Genomic DNA, 25,447 nt, shown 5'->3' on the forward strand with positions numbered 1-25,447 from the left:
CACAGTCTTGTTGTAGTTAACCCTTGATTGCTGTTGGTATCACTGGGAGGAATTGATCTCCAGGCCAATTGGCTGTGATGACCAGCTGTGTCTACACTGGAAGAACTGTTGCACAGGAGACACCCTTATGGGGCAGGACTTGCTTCAGTGGGGCTTAGGTGCTCATTGAGTCTGCCCCGTGATTGTGTCTCTTATGGATCTGAGGAGTTGTAATCTGGATGGTCTCACTCTGACCACTGGGTACACTGGCTCTTGGATCTCCAAGGAGGTACAAGGTCAGCCACTGTTTGGGGCTGCCCAGCAGGAGCTACAGAGACATCTGCAGATTCCTCCTCTTTGTATGGGGTTTGGAAGTGCCCAGACGAGGCCCAGCTGTGAAGCAAGGCAGGCTGCTGCTGCTGGGCCTTAGGCCTTCTTTTGGAAGCTCTGGGTCTCTCTGACCCAGCTGCAGTTTGACAGGTTTTCGGTGAAAGGACAGGCCATTCAAATGCAAAAGCTGATGCACACAGCTTGGGTGGGATTGTAAATTGGGTGGGGTGGGGACTCTAGGAATCACCAGGGTGGAGCAAACAGCTATGGCTGCCAGTCAGCCCTGAACCGGAGAAGTCCCTGGTTCTCCGCGTCCCATGCACCCGTGCAGGAACAATGATTGCTGCGAGCACCTCTGAGAGAAAGCCGCCTTCGCGTTCCTGTCCCGATGCCAGACAGTCCAGTTTCTCCCCATATGTGCCTGGGTCCCCCAGAGTCTCGCCCGGAACTGGAGTTCAGAGCAAGCGGGAGCTTGCATCTCCCTCCCAATGAAGAGCAGCACATCCAGGTGCCAGCACTTCCCGCACCTCCGCACCTCCTACCAGTCTCAGTGCGCCTTCTTCACCTCTAGTTGTGGGACTTCCACTCTGCGAGGCTTCCCGCGGTTCTGGGTGGTAGTTGTTCTGCCGTTTAGTTGTGGTGTTGATGTGGTTGTGAGAGGCAGCAAGTACAGGTGCTGACCTATGCTGCCATCTTGGTTCTCTTCTCTTTTAAACTTTTTTTTACTGTTTCACTTCATTACTGCTGTGTCTGTGCTCCATGTGAGTGACGTAGGTGCTTATGTAGGTGGGTTCCGACTTATGGCGAAAATCACATTCCATCGCACCATAAGAACGGATCTCTGACGTCACCTGAGAACTTACTGTATATAGATTGTAAGTTTAGTGGCCAGTGAAATATCATTTAGGATCTAATAATAATTATGCTAATTTTTTCCTGAAGAGGTTGCCTTTTATATTCAGAGTGGACAAAGGCTATAGAAATGAGGATATGCATTTATAATAAACTACCATTTAGTGAGCCTTACCATGTGCTAGACACAATAGCTGAATAAAGTGGCATTTTTATTTCTATATTTTACGTATACGGAGAGTAGACGACTAGGCCCAAATCACAGAAGCTATAGATTGTTAGAGAGATTCAAACCTAGGATTTGGGGATACCAGACTTGAAGCTATGCTCATGGTTTCCAAACCTGACTGCACATGTGCATCTCCTGGAGAGCTCTGACAGATACAGATACACACAGCCGTCTTCTTGGTTGTAGGCAATTCTGAGTCTCCCAGGTAGGGTAGGAGCACTGCCATTTTTTTTATTCAATATATTTTTATTGATTTCAGAGAGAAAGGGAGAGGGGGAGAGAGATAGAAACACCAATGATGAGAGAGAATCATTGATAGGCTGCTTCCTGCACACCCCACATTGGGGATTAAGCTTGCAACCTGGACATGTGCCCTGACTGGGAATCGAACCCTGACCTCCTGGTTCACAGGTTGATGCTCAACCACTGAGCACACTGGCTGGGCAAAGGAGCACTGGCATTTTTAACCTGCCTGCGTAGCCAGACCAACCAGCACCAGTGCAGCTGCAAGTCAGCCCACTGGGAGCAGTAGGGAGGCGACAGTACTCCCCACCTCCGCTCTCACAATCAGTGCTCATTCATACAGTTTTTATAGGTCACTTTTATTTGTGCCCAGCATCACCTGTCTGATTTCATTCGTGAAGTTACATGAGCTTTTTAATTGAGGCGTCAAGCTAATAAGCACCTACTTGCTCATTGCCTGGAGGTTTTGTTTTTCTTAAAGAAGCACACTTATGTGTGGGCCAGTAGGAAGTAGTGCTCCGGTTTGTAGCAGAGAGCTGGTCCATGACCACAGCAGCAGCTCAAGACCCGTGGCGAGTGGTCACTGAATACGTACCATGTGGAGGGTCACGGTTGCACCCAGTGAGTGCTGGAGCCGGATGCGAGCCCAGGACTGGCTGCAAGGCCATGTGCTTAGCAGTACACATCCTGCCTCCTGCAGTAGGGTCACTGCACCCACTGGAACGTCCACAGGCCTGGCCGGGAATGTGGCGCGTGCGGGAGAAAGAGTGCAGGTGGCCGTGAAGAGCGAGAAACGATGGGCACTGTGTAAACTGAGCCGGCCCGGTGCTGTCATGTGGGCACTGTGGGCCCAGTGTGGACAGACCTCCCAGTGTGTCAACCAGAACAAAAAGATCCAGATTTTCGTGTCAAATCTTCTAACTTTTAAATGCTGGCCCCTAAGTAAAAAATATTTAAAGCACCGCACGGAACATTTAGAGGCAGAATACCTATTGATTGGTGATGTTTTAAGTTGAAGAAAAGTTGAGATTTTCAAATTTTGATGGCTTCAGTGTTCTCAAAAGGAGAAGGCAAGGTCTTTGAATATGATTGGTCAGCATGATGTTGCCAGAGGTTTAAAAACAGTGGGGAAGCTCCAAACCCCATGTTTTATGGGGGAAATACAATGGTGAGCAACATTAGGGGTCCCAGGAAACATCAAATAACAGATATTTGAGTGAGACTAGCCAGATCAATTTTATGAATTTTTCCTGATTTTTCTATCAGTGTCATTCAGTATAGGTCAGGAGGAAAAATGGACAAAAGAATGTGTTGAATGCACTAGTTTTTATGTTTACACTAGAGGCCCAATGCACGAAATTCGTGTAAGAATAGGCCTTCCTTCTCCTGGCTGCCGGCACTGGCTTCCCTCTGGGACCTGGGACCCAGGACCCGGGCTTCCCTTGCAGCCCCAGCTTCGTCTGGAAGGTCGTCCAGAAGGACGTCCGGTCTAATTAGCATATTACACTTTTATTATTATAGATAAATGGCTATCTGGTTTTATAGTCTTTTCTCGAATATTTTCTAGTTTTTCTCAGTGTAGAGGTAGTTGTGGGTAATATTATATATAACCTTAAATATAAGTGTTCTGACCATTTTAATAAAAAATACATGATGAAAAAGATGAACTTGATTCTATTTCTACTTTTTTTTTTTTCTTAACAAAAATATTGCAATTTGGTTTTAGTTCTTGTTACGGTTTCCTAATACTTTTAGAACTTTTTGTTTTAGAAAACATTAAAATTGAAATGTTAAATTATTCTAAAGATAACTTTTCCTGTAAAATGATGATTTTTGTAGATTTGTCAGCAAATGATAGAGAATAATAGTTTATAACTACACCCTCATGCATGCTCTTTCGCCTTTGTTGAATGTTGTTACAGTTTTCTGAGTTTCCAGATCCCATGTGGGGCTCCGATTATGTGCAGCTGTCCCGGTCGCCCGCTGCTTCCGAGCAGAAGTGCAGCGCTGTGTCCTGGGCCGAGCTCGAGGCCATGGACTTACCCTCCTTCGAACCTGCCTTCCTGGTCCTCTGCCGGGTCCTCCTGAATGTCATCCACGAATGCCTCAAGCTGAGATTGGAGCAGAGACCTGCGGGAGAGCCGTCTCTCTTGAGTATTAAGCAGGTTTGTTTCAAAGACTGTTTAAAAACATCTCGCAATCATTATATTCCTCCACAGGCTTATGATTTTTATTTTGAGGATTTTTTCCATAATTGTTGCAAACAGTGAAAAATGAGTAGTGTTTTCAAAGCTGCTCTTTTTAGGGTGATTGAAATGTTCTTTCCATGCAGTCCTCAAATACAGGATTGTGGTGCAGCCTTCCTGTTATTCACTTCCTTGTCAAAAAGGATATAAAAGTAGGATGATGATATGACCTATATCCTATTAATATCAGTCTTTAAAGACTGGAAACTTAAAATTAGATATTTTAAGTTCTTTAAATTTATTTTTTTCATTCCTTTTAAGCTACATGTAAACATCTAATTTCCTCAGGTTAATCTTGGGTTTGTTTGTGGATTATTATAGTTTTTTGATGGTGAACGCCATAAACCCCTGTAGGTAAATTATGCTAAACTATTACAAAGGTCCCCATGCTCTGTGGTAAGTACATTTGAATCTTTATTATGATTAAAAGGGATGAGATTTTTCTCTTCTATACCTTGTCTTATAATGTAAAGTAGTAGAAAAATACATCTTTCTATGGGTTTTATTTTCTATGTAAATTTCTTTGTAGGAGGGTATATTTTAGCAAATCAGTTTTTGTTTATGTGACATTTTCGCTCTGCACCCATACTTTATTTTTACTGTTTTGTTCTCATCCAATTGAGACTAAGATATTGTGTAAGAATCTGGAAAATATCTTAGGTTTTTCAGAGGTAAGGATTCGTTTGGGGGGGGGGGGGTGTTGGAGTTCTTTGAGGATTTAAGTGGGAACTGAAAATCGATACCTAGCCTGGTCAAGATGTGTGAGATGACGGAGCTGCGACTGTCCCCGCAGCTGGTCCGAGAGTGTAAGGAGGTGCTGAAGGGCGGCCTTCTGATGAAGCAGTACTACCAGTTCATGCTGCACGGCGTCCGGCACGGCCTGGAGAAGGCCGACTGCAACATGGACGCCTTCGAGGAGGACCTGCAGGAGATGCTGATGGTGAGGCGTGGGGGCGTGTCCCCCAGGTCTGTCTGGCTGTGTGTGTGAGGGCTATTTTTTAACCTATTGTTTTATAGCCTATTCTAGTTCACTGTTTCATTGTGGGTCTATAGCAGATGGCCTCGAAATAGAATCATAGCCTGGTCGTATTTTATTGAGCCATCTGTCATCAGCTGTATCTCTAGTACCTCGGATGCGCCAGGGACCTTGCCCGGCTCTGGGTATACAGTAACGAGTCCTACGAAACTCAGTCTGAAGAATTGGGCAAAATTGATATTCCTCCCTGAGTGGGAAGTGCTGAGGTAGCCTTGTGCCGAGATGCCAGGAGGGTTAGGGATGGGACACCTACACTGGACTGGCGCCTCAGGAGCGTCTTACGGTGAGGCAGCTGAGTCTTGAGGAGTCAGGAGTTACGTGAGGAACCTGGCCCATGCACAGGATTGTACACAACGTGAGCAGACTGACTTGTATTTCTTTCCAAAAAGAGCCCTTAGTCTCCTCACATGCATTGTACGTACCTGTGCTTTCTAACCGCTGGACTTTTGCTCATATTATTTCTTCCTGCTCAAAACGTCCCTTCTCTTTATTTTCCCACCGGAGACTTACTTTCAAGTTTTATTTTTTTCTAGAAAGCTTATTTGACAGTTTTAACCTTTAGTGGGCTTTATCTAAACCTTCTTTGAACTCTCAGCAGTTATAATTACAACTGTACTACTTAATACATAATGACATAGCAAGTCTCTGTTCTCAGGTTCCCCTAATTAGACTGAAAGCTTTACAAGCCACGGGCTATGCCTTGAAGTTCTTTTGTCTTCCGTAATGTCTGGTAGAGTCTTAATGTGCAGTAAATACATGTTAGATTCAATAGAGAGAGACACACAGCTGATTGCATAATATGACAGGTTGATGAAATAATATAGAAAACAGCCTCGCTGGCAGGTATATTGTTTTTGCAATGCTTTCATCCTTGCTTGATGCCTCACTGCTGCCTCAGGGTGGCTCAGCACGTCCAGCTACCACCCCCTTTCTAGGCTGGGAGAAAAGAGAAGGGTAGACGGGAAAGTGTGCTCGCAGCCAAGTCCAGAGCAGGCGCTCCTGGAAGCCCTGCCCGGCAGCTGCCCCTGGTCCGGCTGGCCAGGCTGGGTGCAGAGCCTCTTCCCTGCAGTGCAGGCTGGGCTTCCGCACACTCAGCCGCCAGCCTCTTGAGTGGAAGGCGTGCGGGAAGACGTGACTGGGAAGGGGACTGGCCACGTCCGCCGTGTTACGGAAATAATTTTGATTTTGAAATTGTTTCCTGGTTGTTTGGGAGAATACATAAAAGACCAGTACGTCTAAAATGTGGCTATGTTTTAAAGTACTGTGCTAGTCTATTTCTTATGTCGGAAACGTCTTTATCATTGAAAATTTATGGTATAAAGCCATAAGAAAACTAATTTTTCTCTCTCTGTGGATGACTAAACAGAAGTTTAAAAAGAGAAAATGTGCTTTGCTTTGCCTAGGATTTAGTTTGAGCTTTGCTACTAATGATCTGTGTAAGGCACAATTTCCCTTCGTTTCTCTCCATCGTCTCACAGATGAAGAGCTAGCAATTACCATGTTTTTAAAATTGTGCCCCAAAGAGTGCTAGATGCGTAAGTGCAGGGGCATGTTTTCAGAACTGGGGAAGCCCAAACCAAATCAGTGTTTTTATGAGGAAGGAAGGAGAGAGTGGCCTTTGGATTGGCTGTCAGATTATGTTTACTTGAAACTCACCAAAAACAGCAAAAGGAAGGAAGAGTAAAGAGAAACATTTCATGTTCAGTAAAGGAGGATACTGATCACAATATTCAATCGCCCCCCCCCCCCAAAAAAAGACTATTACAATTATTTACTTTAACATTTAGACTAAAATGAGGATGACCAGATATGGAGGGCCCGTCCATTGATTAACTAGCGTTGTGAATGTAGGGGTGTGGACAGTCAGGAGAGAAGCAGGGGTGTCCCCGTGAGGTCCTATTGTAGATGGCATTCAGCACGACAGAAGGAGAAGGAGAGGGACACTTCTGTTGTCTGCAGCTCCCCCTCTGAGCAGGACAACTGCTGCCTGAGAGCTGGGTGGGAGGGTGAGGGCAGCAGTGATTGGCAAGAGGTGATGTGGACCAAGTGTGACTTCGAGGTCTGCTCTGTGCTGTCATCTCTGACTTGGAAACCGAGGGATGTGTGCGTGCAGGGCCAAGGAAGTAACTTGGTGTTTGAGGCAGCAAGTCCATGTGGAAGCTGTCAACATGCTAACTCATGCCCTGGCCTCAGAGGTAACCACGACAACACACAGAAGGTGTGATGTAGGAACATATGACAGATGTAAGGAACCATGTAAAGAGTTTAAAAGGTGTGATATTTGCCCGGCTGGTTTGGCTCAGTGGTTTTGTGTTCACCTATGAACCAGGAGGTCACAGTTCGAATCCCAGTCAGGGCACATGCCCAGGTTGCGGGCTCGATCACCAGTGGGGGGCATGGAGGAGACAGCCAATCAGTGATTCCCTCTCATCATTGATGTTTCTGTCTCCCTGTCCCTCTCCCTTCCTCTCTGAAATCAATAAAAGTATATTTAAAAAAGAAAAAGGAAAAGATTGATATTTGATAACAAGGTGTGATATTGTTAGAAGACACACAAGGGAGGGCCAGACACTCACAGTTAGTGTTCCCAGAGTAGCGACATTCAGCCTTTTCCATCTCATGGCACAGAACTAATTACTAAAATTCCACGGCACACCAAAGGCTGTGTTATATTTTTTGCTGATCTAACAAAATATAATAGGTGTAATTTTGGTTCATTCACACTGGATGGCTATTGTTGTGTTGGCTGTTGTTATTTATTTATTTTTTTTGACAGTCTTAAGGGAGAATAGGTTAGTGCCCCTGTCTCAATAATCAGGTATTGCATGTTTAAAAATTCTTGTGGCACACGGTTGACAATCACTGTTCTAGAAATCTCAAGGGCAAGCAAAGGAGCAGAGAGGGAGCCCCTGGGAGCTGCTCGCTCTCCGTGCTCATTTGGAGAGGATGGTGGTAGACCCATGCTTGCAGGTTCCACACACACAGCTGGGCTCAGGACTGGAGACTGATGGCGCACAGCGTGGATGGAGGAGGGCCCAGAGCACCCAAGATTCAACAGAAGACACAGCTCTCGAGATGAAGAAAAGACCTGAAACTTGCCTACTGACAGTTGTGATGGTCTCAGAAAACATTCGCTCCAGTGAGCCGAAGCCATAACCTGATGAAAATACAGGAATCCAAGACTAGAGGAGGCATCCTGTAAACACCCAGCAAAGACAGTAGTCATCAGGGCGGGAGGTGGGGACAGCCAGGTTGGGCTGGCATCAGATTTCTTCATCCTGGCAACAGCGCAGGGGCAGTGCAGTGGTGTCAAACAGTTCTCAGGGAGAGAGCGTGTGACCCAGATATTTTCTACGCAGTCAACTTACCCTTTCATAAGAGGATTGGTAGGCGGTGATTTTTTTGTAATAGACAATTGTGAACCCGTCTTGAGAAAAACTCCTTGATAGTAAAACCCTACTAAGCAACAGGTAAGTCAAAATAAGAATTTAGGGATAGAAAAGCTTAATAGACTTATGTGACCATAAACCCCACTTCAGACAAATTGGGTATTTTAGTTATAGATCATAATTTATATGTCATAAGCCTTGAAAAATTATAGCACAAAAATCTGGATATTGGGAAGGGATGGTGAGAAGTGTGCTCATTTCCTGTCAACACGTGAGCTGCTGTCTGAAGCTAAACAAGTGAAGATCCCTCCTCCTGCAGGAGGCGTGTCCGCAGGATATTAATCATAACATTGCTGGTTGCTATTCTTTTTAATTTTTAAAACTTGATTGTACTTTTTTCTGCATTGTGAATATTTTAGTCATTTCTCCGTAATTTGAAGGGATTGTGGATACAGTGTTACACTGTGAGGGCTGAGCTACACAATTTAAGAGAAGTCCTCACTTGGCAGCACATGCCATGCCCAGCGGCCCTCTCCCATGGCTCTCTGATGCGTAGCTTTCATGTTGACAGTTGAACGTCGTGAGTTGCCAAAGTCTGTTCTCAAATACCACCCTTTACATTTTTGTATTTTAAGGTATATTTTGATTACATGAGAAGCTGGATCCAAATGCTACAGCAGTTACCTCAAGCATCCCACAGTTTAAAAAATCTGTTAGAAGAAGAATGGAATTTCACCAAAGAAATAACCCATTACATCCGGGGAGGAGAGGCCCAGGCTGGGAAACTTTTCTGGTAGGAACCCTGGTGCTCCCGAGGGCACCTGTCTGCCTTCCTCACTCCCACTCCCAGTCTGCTGCCCAGTTCCCTTCTGTGCCCTTGAGCGTTGAGTTCCTATCTGTGTGCCCCTCTCCCAAGCTCATTAGCCCTAAAGCAGTGGTTCTCACCAAGGTGCTTGCCCGTCCCCACCCCCACCCCTCGGGGACAGTTGGCAATGTCTGGAAGCAGCTTTGATTGTAGGACTGGGAGGCTCCACTGACATCTAGTGAGCAGAGGCCCGGGACGCTGCCAGACATCCTGCAGTGACAGGACGGCCCCCAGAACCAAAGTTATTCTCCCCAAGTGTCAGTCTTGCGGTGGAGAAGTCCTGCCTTGGGTTCACGTGACCAGGAGCAGAATCTCAGCCTCTGAGGGGGCCTGTGCGCCTGTGCGGCAGTCCTCGGGATGCTTGGCCGAGGAAGGACGCACCCCCAGCACTGCTTTGGGACTGTCCCGCTGATGGCGGAATCCCTGCGAAAGGGGCATGCGGTGGAGGGTTAGAAATGTAGACAGTAAGCCATCGGGGGAGTGGTCCCTGGTCTGTTGTTGTAGAAAGTGAATGTGTCTTGAGTGCAGGTACCTGATGCGGATTCGGCGCATCAGTGGCCTGTGCTCACCACTGAGGTTCAGCCCCCCCTGGGCTCCAGGCTGCTGCTGTCGGGGGCTGCCTCACTCAGCTGCTCAGCAGCCATGTCACTGCTGTCTCCTTCCTGGGGGCCTTTGCACCAGCTCCTCGGCCTTCCCTCCCCGGGCCTTCCCTCCCCGGGCCTTCCCTCCCCGGGCCTTCCCTCCCCGGGCCTTCCCTCCCTGGGCCTTCCCTCCCTGGGCCTTCCCTCCCCTGGGCCTTCCCTCCCCTGGGCCTTCCCTCCCCTGGGCCTTCCCTCCCCTGGGCCTTCCCTCCCCTGGGCCTTCCCTCCCCTGGGCCTTCCCTCCCCTGGGCCTTCCCTCCCCTGGGCCTTCCCTCCCCTGGGCCTTCCCTCCCCTGGGCCTTCCCTCCCCTGGGCCTTCCCTCCCCTGGGCCTTCCCTCCCCTGGGCCTTCCCTCCCCTGGGCCTTCCCTCCCCTGGGCCTTCCCTCCCTGGGCCTTCCCTTCCCTGGGCCTTCCCTCCCCTGGGCCTCCCCTCCCTGGACAGTCCTCAGGACCTCAGCTCCCACGGAGCGGTCTTCTGACCTCGAAGGTCATCGTTCGCAGCTCCACCGCCTCCATCTGTGCTCGGTATCTCAGAATCTGGCACGCACGCCTCTCCCCTAACCTCCAGTTTGTATCAAGTCCTCTCTGTGTTGTGTGTGAGCAGTGAGCGCGCTCCGTCTCAGTTCTCCAGTCCCTCAGCTGTGGGCCCCCTCTGTCGGGTGCTGTCCTGTGCAGATGGGCTCCCCTCGGCAGCCTAAGGACACGCTCCCTGCCATGGTCACCGTCTCACCATCCTCCCGCTCTCCTGTCATTCATTGCTTCTGTTTGCGTTATGTTTCCAGGCTGTCAAGCTCAGCTGAAGAAATTTTCTGAAAGGGTTACTGTTGCGTGTCACAGCCAGCCCATGCTGACTTCCCTGTGTGCGCCCTCGTTCCCCTGCAGTGCTTTTGTCTTTATCTTTCACTTGACCTTGAAACTGCAGCGCAGCCTCTGGCCCTGCGCTCACGGTGTGCCTCCCGAGAAGCTCCGGGGCCTGCATTGCCCATGGGCCCGCCCCTCGGACTGTCGTGATCCTGGTTCTGATGCATCCCTTGTGTTAGCACGGCCTCTGCTTCATGTGCTGGGTCTCCCAGCCCTGACTTCTCTCATCTCTCACATGCCCCTCACCCATGTGGCCGTCCCGCAGGAGAGGCCCAGACCCTACCCTGCTCACGGCTCCCCGGTTCCGCTCAGCTCAGGCCCGATGTTTCCTGTTGCGTTGTTGCCGCAGCTCGGAGCTCTCTAGTCTCTGCTGCCCCCCTTCACCCCTTGTAGTTCCCTCAACACCACAGAGTGCCTTGTCAGTGGGCGTCCGGCCGTTTCCTCCGGTGGCTCCCCTCTTACTCAGTAAAGGGAGAGCAGGTGCTTGCGGTGGTCAGTGAGGCCTGCCAGTCTCTTTTCGTTAAGCCTCCTCCTCCTGATGGGCCTGCTGTGCAGCGCAGTGGCTCCCTCCCTGCCTCGCTCAGGCCCCGCAGGCTCCACGTCCCACCTCAGCTCTAATGATAAATAATTTTATCATTTTGGACATTTGTTTAAGAGAAAAATAACATTTGTGAATAATTACATAGCTACTATGAAAGTAACTTAAAATTTTAAGGTTTATAACGAAAACCATGGTAATAGAACAAAGGTAGATACATGCCATAATCAGTGTTTACACGTTTTCACATTAATCATGAGTTTCTATTGGAAAACTCCCGGTCATTTTTCTAAATGGTTGAAACACGAGCTGGAACATGACCTCTCAGTCCCTCGTCTAGGAGCTTTGGTGCAATGAGCACGGTCTTCCCGGGCTGACTCTTGTTGCTCTTCGTCCTCAGCGACATTGCAGGGATGCTGCTGAAGTCCACGGGCAGCTTCCTGGAGGTCGGCCTGCAGGAGAGCTGTGCTGAGTTCTGGACCAGTGCCGATGACAGCAGTGCTTCGGATGAAATCAGGTGATGAAATCAGTCCAAATTGTTTTGCACTTTCTGAACTTAGTAGTAGACCTAGCGGGATTGACTTCTATGCTGTCTTTCATATGGTCTCTAGGGATGAGTCTGTGCCATTTCCTTTAGAAGTGAGTTCATGTAGCCTGGTAAAATGGTGTCCTTGGGGAAAGGAATAGGTAGTGTCAGTGGGCGAAAATGAGTAGAGCAGAACCCCCCCGTGTTCTGGAATGTCCTCAGCTCAGGGAGGGTGCCCCTGTGGCCGTCCTTTAGCGCCTTTCATCGACACTTGCTGCGTTGGTATTGTTTTCATGCTCAGCGTATCTCTTCTGTGGAACTTGAAGCTGAAGTGGGTGAATCGTGGCTCACTCACCTATTGCATTTCTTCAGTTCCGTGCAGGTGGTATTTAGGCTGAATCATGTAAAATCGCCGTTTGATGGCCTGTACATCAGTCATGTAGCCATTGTGCAGCCAGCGATCAGTCAGCGGTGCGCTAGGACACACCTCCGGCAGTGCTGGGCGGAGTGGCTTCTGTAGAGCTGAACTGTGCGCTCACCACTCACCATCCGGTGTTTGTGCGAAACGCAGTTTGGATTTCAGAACCCTGGGCTGTCCTTATGCCACAGATACACAAAGTAGTGACCACAGGGATTCTCACCCGGAGGAATATTGAGTGGCTGAGAGGTGGGAGAATCCATTTCTAGGGCTTGCAGTTTTGAGAGCTAATAGGGAGGATCAAAACAAAAATGGGAACTCAAGCACTAAGGTGTGAGCTAGTGCAGAGAATGACCCTCTGGTGGTTTTTTAGGGGTGCATCTGAACGTGGTTCAGGTGCAGTGGGCGCTGGGGCTGGCTTGTCCTGGGTCAGAGAGCCGATGGCGATAGACGGTGCATTCTCTTCCCAGTCACCGCTCAGCACCCTGGGGCTGGCAGCCTGAACTCGGCTGTGGTGGGGGTCTTGGTCCGTACACAGGAACATTGACAAACACCACATAAGACAGTGTTTTGGGTGAAGCCCGTCGTTAACCATTTACTGGCTTACCTCTGGATATGTGCCTTTTTTGTGTGCTTTTTAAAAATCCTTACCCAAGGCTATAGGGTTGTTTTATTGATTTTAGAGAGAGAAAAACAGGGGGGAGGACATCGATGTGAGAGAGAAACATCAACCCATTGCTTCCTGTATGCACCCCAACCAGGGATCGAACCCTGGACCTTTCAGTGTACAGGACAATGCTCCAAGCAGCTGACCCACCCGCCAGGGCTGGATATATATATATGCCTTTTTAGTTAGATGATGAGCTGGGAGTTAAGAGCTTGTCTCAAACTCCAGGAAATTATTGTAATGAAATCTTTAGAAAGTTGAGCTTACTGTTATTTGAAGGTGATGGAGTGTACCCTACTTACTTAAAGAACACAGTGCTTTCTGGAAAACGGGGGAGAAAGCTCCTGAACATCTGGAATACGTTTCCATATATAACGCCTCCAGTTGTGTGACTGTGGTCTGGAACTTGCTTCATCTTCTCTCTGCATTTCCCCGGCTGTAGCTCCTGTCCCCTCACTCTCTCCTTCCCCGCAGGCGGTCTGTGGTGGAGATCAGCCGGGCCCTGAAGGAGCTCTTCCACGAGGCTCGGGAGCGAGCCTCCAAGGCACTCGGCTTTGCTAAAATGCTGAGAAAGGTGAGTTCGCGGTTCCGGCTGGTTACTATTACTTTCTTTTTTTTTTTTACTTTTAAAAAAGCCAGCTCTAAAGAAGTGTCGTTGTGTCTGTGACCCTAGGACCTGGAAATAGCTGCCGAGTTCACCCTTTCAGCCCCCATTAGGGACCTTCTGGAGGTCCTGAAATCAAAGCAGTACGTCAAAGTAAGTAGCACACGTTACATGCCAAAGTAAGTAGTCGTGTGTTACATGTCAAAGTAAGTAGCGCACGTTACATGCCAAAGTAAGTAGTCACGTGTTACATGTCAAAGTAAGTAGTGCACGTTACATGCCAAAGTAAGTAGTCGTGTGTTACATGTCGTCAAAGTAAGTTGTGTGTTACATGTCAAAGTAAGTAGTCACGTGTTACTTGTCAAAGTAAGTAGTTGTATGTTACATGTCAAAGTAAGTAGTCGCGTGTTACATGTCAAAGTAAGTATTCTTATGGTATTATGTTAAAGTAAGTATTCTCATGGTGTAATTGAAATATTTGTCTTTCTTTCTTTACTCCACAACAGGAAAGCTTTTCTTAAAGGTCCAGAGAGTAAAACTTTTAGGCTTTGCCGGCCGCATGTTGACCCCAGTTATAGGACTATTCCATAATCTCCCCCAAATCAAGTTTTTCATACTTGACTTAATGACTTGTCTTACAGATAAAATAATTAAATATTCAATATATTTATTTTATTAAATTACACATATGTGTTTAAAATAATGAATATACTATAATATGTTGAATTTAAATTAGTTGTTTTTTACCCTCACAATTCAGACTTTCTACATAAATCTTCGACATCCTGGACATTACTAGAGCCTCTTTTTGAGTTTCCATCTTTTCTCCCCTTTAGGTTCTTTGAGCTCTGACATTTAGAATCTGTGTATGATATTGTTACTAGAAATTTTATTCCCCCCACATGTATGTGACTTGTACGGAAGTCACATGTGTGTTTCTTGTTAAAATGATCTTTAAAAGGCTTGTTAGGGTCCCCTCCCCAGGAGTAGCTTGTGAACCTGCACTGACACTTTTGCCTTTTCACTGAGTCAGGTGACGTCCTGTTTCAGACGTCATCCGCACAGACTCAGGCTTCTTCGCCGGCCACCCGGCCGCCCGCCCACCCGCGGCAGGCTTTGCTGTCTGGGAGCAGCTTTGCTAATAATGGCGTCACAGACCAGCACTGGTTGAGGCTGTCTCAGGCCGACCTTCCTCCTGAGGAGTCTTTCCTTTGCTGTTGAAACGAAGAAGGTAGAGGCTGCCCTGTCAGTGCGCACAGCGTGAGGTTCCCCGCCAGTTAGTCACGGCCCCGTCACTGACCTGAGCCGCTTGTCCCCTCATGGCCCTGGCTCGTGCCTTTCCCACATTGCCTTCCTCAAACCTGCTTGTCTTTTTCTAGTTTGTTTTTTTAAGTAACATTTCTTTAATTTATGGCATTTCTTAATTCAAGGTTTAGAGTTTTGTTGAGGTATAATTGGTATAGAAAAACTGCACCTACCTAGTGTATACACTGTGGTGAGTTTGGACACAGAGACGCTGTGCTGCCATCACCACAGTCAAGGTGATCCGGCGGTGGGTGGTCTCTGTTCCAGGTGCAGATTCCTGGCTTAGAGAACTTGCAGGTGTTTGTCCCAGACACTGTCGCCGAGGAGAAGAGTTTTATCCTGGCCTTACTCAACGCCGCCGCGGGAGGAAAGGACTGCTCCAAGGACACGGACTACGTGCTGCTGCTCGACACCCATCTCCTCCTCACCAAGCACAGCGACCTCGCGGGCGACAGCTGGGCCACGTGGGAGGCGCAGCCTGTGAAAATCGTGCCTCAGGTGGAGACCGTGGAGACCCTGAGAAGCATGCAGGTATGTCCCCTCCCAGGCCTCACACCGCCCGCCGCCTTCCCCTGACTGGAAGCAGTATTTCTTACTGAAGATACTTTTAGGAAAAATGAATCATTAGGTAATTTTGTAGCATTGCTCGTACTAAACTATTCCATCAAAATCTATAGGTATGTTAAGTTACACTGGGATACTTGAAATATTTATATCTTTTCTGTTTCAGCCAGGTCATTAGCTCTGTATAGCCATGATCTACAAGGAATTGCCTTACAAGGTATTTGTAGCTCCAGAAGTCCAAGTTCTCCGGGACCTCTGGTTTGCTGGCTGCTTGGTTTTTGTTTTTGTAGTGCAGGCTATCGCCGGCCTACCTAGCAGGGACCCCGTCGTCTATGTAACGTGTTCACTAAAACCATAAGACGCTCCCTCGTGTTCTCCGTATTCAGTGAGGGGCAGTGGTAGTGAGTGTCGTGTGCACCTGGAGCCCAGCCTGAGCAGAGCTGAGTCCCAGCCTCCTGTCCCGTGACTGCAGATGGGTTCTTCCTCTGCGCTCCATCTCCGGGAACGGTGCTCCGTCCACTCAGTTGTTCGAACCAGAGCGGGACAGTTACCATCAGTCCACAGCCCTAGTGAGCCCGGAGCACTCCCAGTCAGTGACGTTCCTCCACACGCCCCATTCCCACGGTCAGGCCTCCTCTCTTTCCTGGAGCTCCTCTGCTTCAGCCCTCACCTCTCCCTACACTGCTGCATTGTTTGCTTTGGTACTTCCAGAATGATCATTCTAATACATACATCAGATCACATCACAGATCTACTCGAACTACTTAAAAAATAAAGATAATAAAGTCTGGTTTTCACTATTTCATACAAGGCCCTGAGCTCATCCCACTTTTATTCTTGTGTTTTCCACCTACAGTGCTGCTCCTACACACACGCACATGCACACGCACACATGCACACACACACATGCACACGCACACATGCACACACACACATGCACACGCACACATGCACACGCACATGCACACGCACACATGCACACGCACATGCACACGCACACATGCACACACACACATGCACACGCACACATGCACACGCACACATGCACACGCACACATGCACACGCACATGCACACGCACACATGCACACGCACATGCACCCGCACACATGCACACGCACACAGCACCAAGAGTGTGGAGTTCCCTGGAGTTCTAGGACATTTCCGGGACATCATGTGACACCGTCCCCTGGGATTCTTCACACTGTGCTGAAGGTCCTGGCCATCGGTGCCCACTGCAGCCCTTGCTCTTGGGAGCAGTCTTGCTGGACAGCAGCTTCCTCAGCAGGTGGCTGCTGGCCCGGGAGCCCTGAGGTGGCACCAATTCCCGACGGGGTTGACTGGAACAGGGCGGCAGGAACGGGGCTGCTGTCAGCCTGTGCTTCCTTTCCTCGCAGGTGGATAACCTTCTGCTGGTTGTCATGCAGTCTGCACACCTCCTCATCCAGAGGAAAGCCTTCCAGCAGTCCATCGAGGGGCTCCTGACCCTGCGCCAGGAGCAGACGTCCAGCCAGCCCATCATCGCCAAGGCTCTGCAGCAGCTCAAGGTATGCCCGTCGGCGCGGCCCTAGCCGGTTTATGTATATTTGGGTGTCGCTCTGCAGCACAAGGGGGTGTAATGGAATATTATCCAGCTGTCCTTCCATTTCCCCTCTGCGCAGTCCACACTTCCTCATGGCTAAGCCAAAGGGCTTCTGGATCTTTCCTGGAACTGCAGAAGGGATGGAAATATGAACAGTCACATGACTCATACTGGTCACGTGGTTGATTAGTAGCAAAGGTGATACTGGAATTTAGGTCTCTTCATTCCTAGCCCAGCGTTTTTGTTCCTTGGCGGCATTTACTGGAGGTACTCCAGGTCAGTAATGTATAGTCTAAGAGACTTGCTGACCTCACTTAACAGATAGGTCAGCCAAGATGACTAGACAGAGCCAGTGTGGACGGGCACACAGGCCTCAGAGTTCACCACCAGCCAGAGCCGTACCTGCTCTTATTTCCTGTTTTCACCACTTTCCCTGTCGTACTCCATTTATCACCCTGGTCTTGTCCACCCTTCTCCCCAGGCCACCAGCTATGTCCTCTCCGTAGGCTGAGGCTTGGCTTCTGGTAGAAGCGGCACTGAGATGACAAGGAGTTCGATAAGCATGTGTTTCTCTCCAGCCCGCCCCGCCTGCCTCATCTTCCTCATCCCTCTGTGAACACCCCCTTCAGACGGTCACCCCACTCTAATGCCAGGGCAGGGCTTTGTCTTTTCTTGTGGTTTGAGTCAGTGAGAGTGTAAAACTACATAAGACACTAATTATTCTTGAGCTGAAGGGATTCGTAGCCTAAGGACTGGAGCTGCCACACTGACCACAGAGGAGGGAGACTCAGGCTCGTAGCATCCGGGAAGAGCCGGCACGGAGGCCTTCCGGCTTGGGGGCTTTCAGAAACTGCACATTGAGAGGGCTCCCAGGAGTGCGCGGGCACCGGTCTGTGGGGTGGCTGCGGGGTGCTCACTGGATGTCAGTCGGGTGTGTCTGCTCGGCTGGCTCCTGGTGCGTGCAGCGGGAGGCAGTGGCGCTGAGGCTGGGCAGGTCAGGCTGGGGAGAGCGCCTCGTTTTATTTTCTAAGCCTCGGGGAGTTGTTAGGATTTAGGAGGCAGAGTTTGGGGAAGGGGATGGTCTGGAGACCATGTGTACATAGGGGTGTGTTTCAAGGTGAGTGGGAAGGGAGCCCAATTTGGAGCACTATGGTCGTGTTGCTTAACGAGACAACAAGGCTTGAACTGTTGATGTCCTGGGTCTGTAATTGTTTGGGGAGCTCTCCTGTGCTCTGTGGGATGTTTAGCAGTATTCCTGACCTCTACCCAATAGATGCCAGTAGATTTAACTCCCCCTCCAGTTGTGACAACCAAAAATATCCCTAGCCATTGCCAGTGTTTCGTGGGGGGAGGGATAAAATCTAGTTGAGAACCCTGAACTAGAGTGCAGGGGGGTGAGACGGATGGTATGACTTGGTAACATTGTGGAGGTCGTATAGAAATACACTGGGGGTTCACTCTGGAATTTGAGCAACCACCCAGGGGAAAACAACTGGCGGTTGACATGTAGAAATATTGATGCCATAGCATCTGTTCCAAGGCCACATTGTCATTAGACATTACCATTTTAAATGGGTATGTCCCTCTCATATTTCATAAGCTATTGAAGAACATTTAATACACATAAAAATGAAAGTCATGTAATTTCCTCTATTTTTGGTCAGTCCTTTTGACTAACCAAAAAAATGTGGCTGAGAAATATTGCACTGGTTTATGTCTGTGATGATGAAAGAAATCTTCCACTAAAATACATAAGTATTGTGTGATTTGCTTCTTTTTGGATTAATTATGGTTTGGGACTCTTTAGAATGATGCATTAGAACTTTGCAACAGAATAAGTGATGCCATTGACCGAGTGGACCACATGTTCACTTCAGAATTTGATGCTGAAGTCGACGAATCGGAATCTGTCACGCTGCAGCAGTACCACCGAGAGGCCATGATTCAGGGCTACAATTTTGGGTTCGAGGTAGGTACAGAGTAAGAAAAAAAACAGTGCAACTCGGCAATTGCTTTGTAACTTATAGGAAGTGTCATGAGTCTTGTATGCAAATCTGATTATTGATTGTAATCACAACTTAATCAAGAATGTCTTCTTACGCCATTGCTAAATATTGGGAATATTGGTTTACTTTTAAACTGTCAGATAGTTGCCCAGTTTTTATTTTATGTGAACAGCTATCTACTTACACTTAAAAACCTTCTTTTAAGAGTTGTTTAATATCATAAGAGCACATTCTTAATTTAAACTATGAGTAAAACATTTGTGAAACTGCATTAAGGCGTTATTTTCTAACTCTCCATGCTGTAAATTTTCATTGGATTTTTTTTTTAACTTATTTACTAGAGGCCCGATGCACAAAATTCGTGCAAGAGTAGGCCTTCCTTCCCCCGGCTGCTGGCACCAGCTTCCCTCTGGCACCCGGGACCCAGGCTTTCCTCTGGCCTCCGGCAGGCACCCAGGATCCAGGCTTCCCTCGCAGCCTTGGCTTTGTCCGGAAGGACGTCTGGTCTAATTAGCATATTATGCTTTTATTATTATAGATTTTTAAAATATTTTGATTTCAGAGAGGAAGGGAGAGAGAGAGAGAGAAAGAGAAACATCCATGATGAGAGAGAATCATTGATCGGCTGCCTCCTGCACATCGCCTTCTGGGGATTGAGCCCACAACCCAGGCATGTGCCTTTGCCTGGAATCGAACCCAGGACCCTTCAGTCTGCAGGGCAGTGCTCTATCCATTAAGCCAAACCAGCTAAGGCTGGATTTTTGTTTTTAGAAAAAAGTCATTTTAAACAGATATGGTATTATAGTGTTTAGGTATTTGTATAATCATTTTCTTCTTAACTTTGATGTAAATGAAATCTTACAGTATCATAAAGAAGTTGTTCGTCTGATGTCTGGAGAGTTTAGACAGAAGATTGGAGACAAATATATAAGCTTTGCCCGGAAATGGATGAATTATGTCCTGACTAAGTGTGAGAGTGGGAGAGGCACCAGACCCAGGTAAGGACCAGGTGGGATGTGTCCATCATGAGTTGTGTGGGATTGGTGGTACTTCCTCCTTGTACTTCATATGGGACTCTGAGAAGAGAACACAAAAGGGAGCATTTTGAACTCTGCAGTGATCAGTTGTGTGTGTGTCTATATTTTTGTCTGTTTTTTATTGTTCCCAAATGAGTTTTCTTTAAGGGAGTCCACATTCTCCCTCGACAGGCCTTCCTGATTGCTAATCTCTCCTCCCTCATGAAAGTTAAGCCGGTTATTAGAAAAAATGGAAAACAAATTGGTAACCAGTTACTTTGCTAAGAAGCCATATTGTCTTTCTTTCCCAAAACATGCTGTAAACATACTCAGTCCCTGGCATTTATATAAAGACAGAAAATGTGTTTTGTCCTAGATAGTAATTTTCCAGTTACATCACTTTTCAGTGTTGTATAGACTAAAACTGCTATAGCATTTTCTTGGTTCTTTTGTGATTATTGACACTTTTCATTGCAGGTGGGCAACTCAAGGTTTTGACTTTCTGCAAGCCATTGAACCTGCCTTCATTTCAGCTTTACCAGAAGATGACTTCTTGGTATGGACTATTCTAAAGTTTTTTCTGTTAAAAAACAAACAAGTTGATTACTGTCTATTCTTGATTGTGTGTTTTTTCATATTTAATAGTGATTTTAAAATATGTTTAACATAATTGTAATGACAAAGCTGAGAACGGAGTCGTTAGAGCGCTGAGTCGTTAGTCGCTGCTCAGCAGCAGGACCCCAGTGTGGCTCAGCAGCCACGCCAGCGGGTTTGCAGCTGGCACTTCTAAGCATTTGTCAGGTTCGTATTTACTGACTGCTGACCTAGTTGCTGCTTTTTAGCAGTTTAATGAAGAACAAGGATTAGCTATTTCATTTCACTGTGTGTCATTTGAGAGCATGATATCAAATGTTAAATATTATCACTGTTATTTCAATAAATTCCATCAGATTAAAAAGATGTTCAAAATATAAATTTATTTAACTCCAAATAGTGGAGATGATTGCAGGTCCTCACTTGTGCACGTCATTATTAGGGGCGCTGAGTGCACATCTGCTTTACTAATGAAAAGGGAATTGTATGACATTTTAAATTATGTACAGTATGTCGTTAATTCTTGTTCATACCCATTTTATTTTAAACTAACGTTGAGAACATTTACTAAGGATAGCATGTTCTTTTAAATATACCTAAAGCTTAATTTGTGCTAATTATCTAAGTGAGAGAGTATTCATTCTTTCTTCTCCTTTCCCATTTCCTGTGGGTGCTAGAGTTTACAAGCCTTGATGAACGAATGCATTGGCCACGTGATAGGAAAGCCGCACAGTCCTGTTACAGGTTTGTACCTTGGTAAGACCACAGCTGCAGCGTTAATGCTCCACCCACTGGCTCCAGCGAGCGCCTCCCTCGTCATCGCCCTCCCTTCCCGTGGTTAGAGCGTCTTTTTTTTCAAAAATATTTTTTTATTGATTTTAGAGAGGAAGGGAGAGGAAGAGAGAGAAATATCAGTGATGAGAGAGAATCATTGATTGGCTGCCTCCTGCACGCTCCCTACTGGGGATGAGCCCACAGCCCAGGCATGTGCCCTTGACCAGAATCGAACCCGGGACTCTTCAGTCCGCAGGCCGATGCTCTATCCACTGAGCCACACCGGCCATGGCTAGAGCGTCTTTAAGAATATTCAGCAAAGGGACAACGAAAGTCAGAGGAGTGACGTGTGCGCATAGAGAACTCCATCCGGCAGGAAGAGGAGCGTGCCAGCACAGGCGTCAGGGCTTGCCTGCAGCACTGCTTTTGCTCACCAGCACCCCCATCTGCTCTCCCCGGAAGTCTTTTCTCTGGGAGGAGAGACTCGGAGGGAGGGTCTTTGGAGGCGAAGAGCCTTTCCTGTGGAGGTGGGCGAGTGTCAGGGGCCTGCCCGCCTTCACTGTTAAAGGTTTTCTTCTCCACCACTTCCCACGTACCCTTTTCCTGCTAATCTAGTCCGTTCCTATTGGTTTTACTAAAAAAAAAAAAATCAAGTTATGCTATAATATACTTTAATTACAGTTAATATACAGCTTTACAGTGTATGTTGAAGTTTTAAAATAAGTCTCAGAAAAGTTTGTGTCTAACCCCAGTCTTAAGATAGTAAATAAGAGCAAAACTATTTATATGTAATAAATACCCAAATAGGAAAACTTAGAAATTTTAAACAATTTGTTACACAAAATAAAGTAACTCATAAATGGTAACTTTATTGAGCAGCAGCTATATTTCAAAGGGTATTTGCTAGCTATAGAAAGGTTAGTAGACCCCACCCCCAGTTTTAATGTTTGGTTTCTTTATCTTTAAAATTTACTGAGTTTATTTATACCTCTCTTTCTCCCAAGGCTGCTACGAAATAGTTATCATTTACTATTTGAATATTTTATATAAAACATACTATATTCTTGTAAAACTTTGGTTAAGCATATTATCATAAATGATTTCATGGTCTCCTAAATTATTTCTCTAAGAATACATGACCAATAATTCAGTAAAAATTACATCTCTAAAATATTTTATTATATAAGGAGTCATTTTCATTGTAGAAAATTACAATGTAGAAAACGTATGTAACAAATGTAGAAAATGTACATGTAGGAAAATTTTTAATGTAGAAAGATATTACAAATCCTCTAACGTGTGAGTCACTAATGGTTCACTCGGCCTCTCTCCAAACTGTTGGCGGGACAGTTGGCTCATAGCACCTGTGGGTTCCAGGTGTCCTCTGTCCTCGCAGCCACGGGGGAATGGGGGCGGCCCTGCCTGAGAGCCAGATTCCTCGCAGCCCCGTGCCCTGGGCTGCTCATTCCCCCGGAGCCTCCCCTTCTAGTGCCTAAAAGTGGATGCTGACGAGGACTCGGTGCGATGAGACACTGTCAACGGGAGTGTTCTACACGAGGCCACAGTCACTGGTTTTAGGTTCTTTTATTCTTAGAAATTAATGAAAGTGAGAACACATGGGCTGTCATGTTCGTTGTTGTTGTTGCTTTCTCCTCCCCCCCCCGTCTACCCATGTAGCTTAATGGTAGCAACCTGGTACGTAACCTTCCTCATTTCTGTGCACTCACATATTTAATTGCACAGCGTGTTCTACCGTACCTTTCTGCTCATAACATCACACGGCATTTATAGGGGGGCTTGCTTGCCATTTACTGTGTAAAATTTGGATTACATTGAGTGTTCTTTTGCTTTTCTTACCTGACAGTTGTAGAAATTCCTGTGTCAACAGGTGTAGATCCAATTCATTCTTTTCAGTGGCCTCATTGTGTCCATTATGGACGAACTGAGTCTTTCCACCATTTCCTAGTGGACACTTGCTTTGTTAGTTTTTTCCCCACGAAAAACATCTCAATAGTTCACCGCTAGTGAAATTGAGCATCTATTTATGTTTATTGGCCATTAGGACTTTCTTTTCAATGAAGTATCACACATTTGCATCAGTTAGGTATACTTAGTCTTAAAGGTTTTGCTTCATCTGTGAAGCATGTTAAACTTGTTAGTAGACCCCCAGTGTGTTTCAGCAGAATGCCTCTTACCTTCATAGGAAAATTTTGTAGTCATTTTTGACTCAGTAGTTACCAGTATGTTTGCAAATTAAAGATATCACCAACCGCACCAAATTATACTTGTTGCTTTTTTTCTTTTCACCTTTGCTACTGGTGATTTATTCCATTTATTGTTGTAGTAGTTGAGATTATGAACCAGGGGTGCAAATTTCCCCAATTTCTTCTTAACAATTGCTTCATTCTTGTTTTGCAAGTTTCCCCTTCAGATCGCTCCATTTGGGTACTCCTGTCTTTCCTGTGTAATGCTATCAAAAGCACACAGACAAAACCCATGAAGGGGTAGTATTTTCATTTCGGATAAAACATTTAGAGTGAAACACGTAGACTAAAATTGTTAACATATAAAGAGAAAATATGACTTTAAAAAAAACTAAGGAGGGTTAAAACCAAGTTAAAAGTAAGGGGAGACCATGTTAGGGAGAAATAGACAAAGTATAACACGTCCATTTCTAGTTCCATTTAGTTACTGGGAAAGTACAGTTGTCAGCATTTTTATAATCACTAGGGAAGGTCAGTTCTTAAAATTTTTTTTTATTAAATTTTGTGTAAAATTTTATCCATGTTTACCTTCTACCAGACTGTTTAGAAGAGGAGAAAAAGAAAACCTGTTCTGAAAAAAAACCAAAAAAAACCCTCTTGGTTTGGTTTAAAGGAATGAGATAAAAGTCCTGGCACTCAGGAAAATGGCAGTGGCCGCCCACTCGGGACCTGTTGGGGTGTCCCACTGACCAGAGTCCTCTCCGAGTGCAGATGGCGTACGAGCCCTTTTCACTCGGGGATGCCGCACGTTGTCATCTGTCTGTAAAACGGGCTACATCGTTTGTTTTGCATAAGTTATGTGTATTTCATCCCGGGATTTAAAAAATGTTTTTGATGGAGGAAAGTTCGAATGTGTCATGTAACTAAAAGTGACATTTTCCACAATATTTGTATATAATATGACTTTCTTTTAGAAAGGGTTTATTTTGGTCACCAGCAAAATTAAGTCCCATCCTGGTTCATTTACTCGCCTGGGTTGGCAGTTTTCTGTTGACCCCTTTAACATGTTGCATTTGTCGCCATTTTCACGGCAGCCATTCATCGGAACAGCCCCCGTCCTGTGAAGGTGCCGCGATGCCACAGCGACCCTCCTAACCCCCACCTCATCATCCCCACTCCAGAGGGGTTCAGGTATTGGGTGCATGCTGGTCGTGTGCTTGGGGCCTCTTCTGCCGTGCATGCTGACTCCTGGGAGCGCTGGCTGCTCGCTCTGCGCATACGTTTCTCAAAGCTCCTGTCGCCTTACCTTGAAGATAGTCACAGCCTTAGCTGCAAAAGAAGAGGTTGCCAATTCAAAACCGACGCGGACCTTTCAAGATGGCTTAGTTCCTGAGCTTATTTACAACCTCAAGCTACTAAATGCTGTCCGCTTTGGAATAATTATTCCCTTTTCTCTCTTTGAAAAATGACCTCAGGGAAGCACATTTGGGTGTTCATAACATGATAACATTTGAGAAACAATACTTAGTGTCAGTTTAGAAGTGGGAACAAGTGGATGATCTTTCCAGTCTGGACTTTGAGGGTGTGTATAACTCCAGGTGGACTTGCTATGTGAGCTCAGAATCGTTAGTACATTCCAGTACCGACTGAATGTGGTGGCATTTCTGCATCTTCTCGCCCTGGATGATCACTTTCTAAAAGTGAATTTCATTTGTCAGTGTTTTCTAGGAGAGAGCACATCTGTTTTAAATACTGAGTTTGAAATTAGGTGTGGTTTTTTTCCTTCAAACCTAAACCTGAATCTCAGCGAACGATGTACGTTTTGTGTTGTAAGGTACTTTCCACTTGCCCTGTTGTATTTTTTACTGCAAACCATGTGCGCGCCCGCTCCCTCTGTCCCGTGTTCCTGAAGCTCTTCTTCTCCTCTTAGCACTCGGAGCGTGCCTTCGGACGCGCGGAGCCACGGCCCCGCCGGTGC

The 25,447-nt window shown here is 46.6% G+C and overlaps 1 protein-coding gene across 1 annotated transcript in view; it reads left to right on the top strand.

Moving 5' to 3' along the window:
• MAP3K4 (mitogen-activated protein kinase kinase kinase 4) overlaps positions 1-25,447 on the top strand; it is a 50,185-nt gene that overhangs the window by 8,343 nt on the left and 16,395 nt on the right. The window contains exons 3-16 of the mRNA XM_014546943.1: positions 3,556-3,798; positions 4,673-4,819; positions 8,940-9,097; positions 11,611-11,727; positions 13,296-13,395; positions 13,495-13,578; positions 14,998-15,261; positions 16,691-16,840; positions 18,683-18,844; positions 19,746-19,879; positions 20,375-20,453; positions 21,169-21,247; positions 24,564-24,660; positions 25,400-25,447. Of these exons, the coding sequence (XP_014402429.1) occupies positions 3,556-3,798; positions 4,673-4,819; positions 8,940-9,097; positions 11,611-11,727; positions 13,296-13,395; positions 13,495-13,578; positions 14,998-15,261; positions 16,691-16,840; positions 18,683-18,844; positions 19,746-19,879; positions 20,375-20,453; positions 21,169-21,247; positions 24,564-24,660; positions 25,400-25,447 (1,862 nt within the window). The remainder of the gene's footprint in view (positions 1-3,555; positions 3,799-4,672; positions 4,820-8,939; positions 9,098-11,610; positions 11,728-13,295; positions 13,396-13,494; positions 13,579-14,997; positions 15,262-16,690; positions 16,841-18,682; positions 18,845-19,745; positions 19,880-20,374; positions 20,454-21,168; positions 21,248-24,563; positions 24,661-25,399) is intronic.

Source organism: Myotis brandtii, unplaced genomic scaffold, assembly GCF_000412655.1.
Source record: "Myotis brandtii unplaced genomic scaffold, ASM41265v1 scaffold458, whole genome shotgun sequence".
In the NCBI taxonomy this organism is placed as follows: Eukaryota; Metazoa; Chordata; class Mammalia; order Chiroptera; family Vespertilionidae; genus Myotis; species Myotis brandtii.